Below are 3,882 nucleotides of genomic sequence, written 5' to 3' on the forward strand. Positions count from 1 at the left end.
AGCCTTCACAAGAGAAGGCTGAGGGGGGACCTGGTGACTGTCTATAAACTCACTAGGGGGGACCAGAAGGGTTTGGGAGAGACCCTGTTTCCTCTATGCTCCCTGGCATAACAAGGAATAATGGCCACAAGTTGTTGAAGAGTAGGTTTAGATTAGACATCCGTAAGAACTACTTCACAGTTAGAACAGCTAGGATCTGGAACCAACTTCCAAAGGGAAGTGTGGCTGGCTTCTACCCTGGGGTCTTTAAGAAGAGGCTTGATGCCTACCTGGCTGAGGTCATTTGAGCCCAGTTTTTCTCCTGCTCAGACAGGGGGTCAGACTTGAAGATCTACAAGGTCCCTTCCCACACTACTTCTATGATTCTGTGAAATCAGTTTGTAACCATAAAGACATCTCCCCTCTGGACTGAAAAAAATGCAGGCACATCCCTGCAGTGGCTCCAGCTGAAGCCGGGGGGGGGAGGAGGAAGGGAGGGAGGGAGGATAGGCAGTAGAGAAGCCCTCCCTTCCCTTCCATAATGCCGAGTTGAGGAGAGGCATGGCTAGGCCCCACCAGGATGCGTCCTGGCAGGGCCTAGCCATGCCTCTCTGATTTGGGAGGGGTTTATCCTTCTCCTGACCAGCCTAGCAGGGAATTGATAACACAGTGTTCATCACCCCATTACGAAAACAACAGAGGGACACTACCAGCTACCTGTTGATTCTGCCTTTGTCCCATCTGCCAAAGCACAGACCGTAGCCAGCATGTGGTCTTCTAGCTAATGCTGTGTGTCTGTGTAAGGGAGAGGGGATGGGGAATGCCTGCTTAGAGAGGGGGGAGGGGCAGAAGCCAAGCAGATGCCTGCACCTCTGCCAACTCTAGCCAGGGAGCAGAGGGGAGGGGGCAGCTCTATTGTGGAGCAGAGAACCCTGCCCAGCCCAGATAGAATGCCGAGATGATGGGGAAGTCTGATTTAATTTAAACTAGCAAGGGGTCTGTGACAGACATTGTATAAACCAGTTTGACCCAAATCAGTTAAGTCTGATACTACATTCAACCAGGTTGAGCTAAAACTGGTTTCAGCCATTTTCAAACTGGTTTATGTGCACTGAACATCTGTTCTGTTACAGATTTAAACCAATTTCTGATCACTTAAACCAGTTTGTGTGTAGTGTCTGTCCCTAGACTCGTTGTTTAAATAAGTTAAAAAAATCCTTCCCATGCATTTGTATTTGTATTACTTCATTGGTATGTGGAAGACAAATCTCTTAAACAAATTATTGGCAGTCATAGTACTTCATATTTATTGACCGTAACAATTTTCCAGTCTTGAATAATTTACACCAAAAAAATTTTTTTCCCCCCACTAACTAAAAGAGCAATTTAGTATTAACATGTTTCAGATTATTTCTTTAAAACAAACAAACCAAAAAAAAAAAAAAAAAAAAAAAAAAAAAATCAGTATAACACACAAATCCAAGGACTTATAGCAAAAGAAAATAATGAATAACTAATCCCATTTTGTGTGGGAGTTTAATTTATACTGTTTCTCTGACAATTTTACTGTCCAAACAAAAACAACCAATCCTGAACCTCAAATTTGCTCATCTTTATCCAAATTTACCAGGTTATGTACCAGCTGTTTGACACACTAATCCAAAAGCACTGTTATTTACACATGATGAGGATATGAACAATTAGCTAAAGATTGATTTTAATAACAGAGCCCAAACTTACCAGCTGCACAGTATGGTGCATTCTGTACTCTTCTTCACTCTGATGGCGCTGTTGGATCTTTTCATTATGCTTTGCAATGCAGATCTCCTGGAGAAACCAAACACATTCTCTATAAAATATACATTCCAAATATCATATTATAAAAGCCTAAGTGCAATACTTTGTAAACACCACCAAGCATTAAAAGTAACACTGTTAAATGAAGATTGAGAGAGAACTGTTTCAACAAGCTAGTCTACTTATGGCTAAAAACATACATTGTTTTAAATGCTATCTTTTAGAACCAAAAGGACACACATAACAAAGCTGCTAGCCAAGTCCAAACAATAACATAATCAGAGGTAGCTCTGACTTCACATAGCTGGAAGTGCAAAATTTATATCAATTAATTGCTTCTATCATTCAAGGAAACTGGGCATTCTGTGCATGCAACTGAATAATAGGACACTTTAAAGTGCTAACTCCCATTCAGCATGTGCAATCCAGACAGCACAGAGGAACATGGATACAAAGTGCAGACACATCTCTGCAGGTAGAACATGTCCACTGTATTCCCCAATGGTTATCAGAACGCCAAAGTGAAGGGAAAAAAAAAGGTTCCATCACCCTGAAGCTCAGCACCTTCTCTCAGATAGAGAAATTGAGGAAGATTTTATAACGTCTATGAAACAGCCTAAGTCTAAGAACAGAAATAATACCCTAAGTGTACCCAGGGCTGTTTTACAACAGACAGTAATACCAAAGCACACAACTTTAACTTGCCAAACTTCACACATACTATAGTAAGAACCTGCCACATGGAGCACTGCTTTTAAACATGCCGCTCCATGGCAGAAAAGCTTTGCATGTGTTCAGTCACTGCATAATGGCACTAGGGGCATAACTGAAAGTGGTGGCTTTGGCTTCAGCTATCAAACAATAAACCCATATTGGTGTTAGAAAGGCTCAAGCAAGTCAAAGAAAATAAATAATAATAAAAAAAAAAAATCAAAACAAGGCCAAAAAAATTACGAACACAATGGTAACTTTCTTCAACTGAAAAGGAAGCATGAAAATGCCCCCTCTTACATCCTCAAACACAACCAAGGTGGTCATGGTGGCCACAGATGTAGGCATGTGGCCCCAACAGGAGCTACTGTCTGAAAAGTTAAAAATAAAAAAATAAAAAGAAATTCAGGTGCAGATCACTGTACAGATTCACACACAAAGCTCAAAAGTAATTTAGGTATATAATGAAATGCCCATCTCAACTTTACCAGCACCAAATGCTATATTATAGTAAACTCTAACATTGTTAATCTTTTAAATACTTCACTAGTCATAAGAACTTCTTGATTAACATAACTGGAAACTGAAGTCTTCTCTTTATCCAAAGAACAGGTATATCAAAAGTTTCAGAAGAATAAGTTTTCTATAAACTAAACTTTACAGACTGTAGTAGTAAGTTTACAAAGAAATGACAAGTTTCAGATGAGACATGCTCTGTTAATGTTCCTGCCGTCTCATCTTTGCTTCATCATCTCTGGCTACTAACCTTTAGGGAAGACATTGCAAGACAGACATGATTGTGACAAGTTGAGGAGAAGAGTGGAGAGAGAAAAAAAAAAAAAAAGACTGCGCATCTCTAGTTCTTCTTTTAGTACATTTTTCTGAGTCAGTTTTACTTTAAAAAAATTAAGAGCAAAAATAAGCGCTTGTAGCGAGTCAAAACTGGGGTAATGGCACAAAACTCAAACAGCCTTGACTTTCTGGCAATCAAGAACTAAACAATTCTGATACATTTTATTTCTCTTACTGTAAATAACTGTATTAGTGAAAGTATGTATGTGCTGATTTGGAACTGTTCAAAAAAGACCTGAAATCTGACAACTGTTCAAGTTACAAATTTATTTAAAGATAGGAAACAAAGATCTTGAATTGTGGTACATCCTCAAAGTTAAGATGACTAAATGTTCAATTCCTAGTTTTAGTATATTTTCTTTTCCTTTTTGTTGTAAGACATGATGATTATATGTTAATTAAAATAACAATGCTGAAATTTAAAATATCCCTCTGGATGAGCCATGGCTTCATCCCCTGCCCCGCCATCCCGCCCCAGCTGGGCAGTGCTTGCCTCAGCCCCTGACCCAGCCCCACTCCTCTCTCACCATGGAGGCCTTTATC

The 3,882-nt window shown here is 39.7% G+C and overlaps 1 protein-coding gene across 1 annotated transcript in view; it reads right to left on the reverse strand.

Moving 5' to 3' along the window:
* The window catches only part of JMY (junction mediating and regulatory protein, p53 cofactor), a 113,940-nt gene that overhangs the window by 25,074 nt on the left and 84,984 nt on the right, over nucleotides 1-3,882 (reverse strand). Inside the window, exon 8 of the mRNA XM_019532196.1 lies at nucleotides 1,720-1,806. Within this exon, the coding sequence (XP_019387741.1) occupies nucleotides 1,720-1,806 (87 nt within the window). The remainder of the gene's footprint in view (nucleotides 1-1,719; nucleotides 1,807-3,882) is intronic.

This window comes from Crocodylus porosus, unplaced genomic scaffold (genome assembly GCF_001723895.1).
Source record: "Crocodylus porosus isolate Cpor-Errol unplaced genomic scaffold, CroPor_comp1, whole genome shotgun sequence".
Lineage (NCBI taxonomy): Eukaryota > Metazoa > Chordata > Crocodylia > Crocodylidae > Crocodylus > Crocodylus porosus.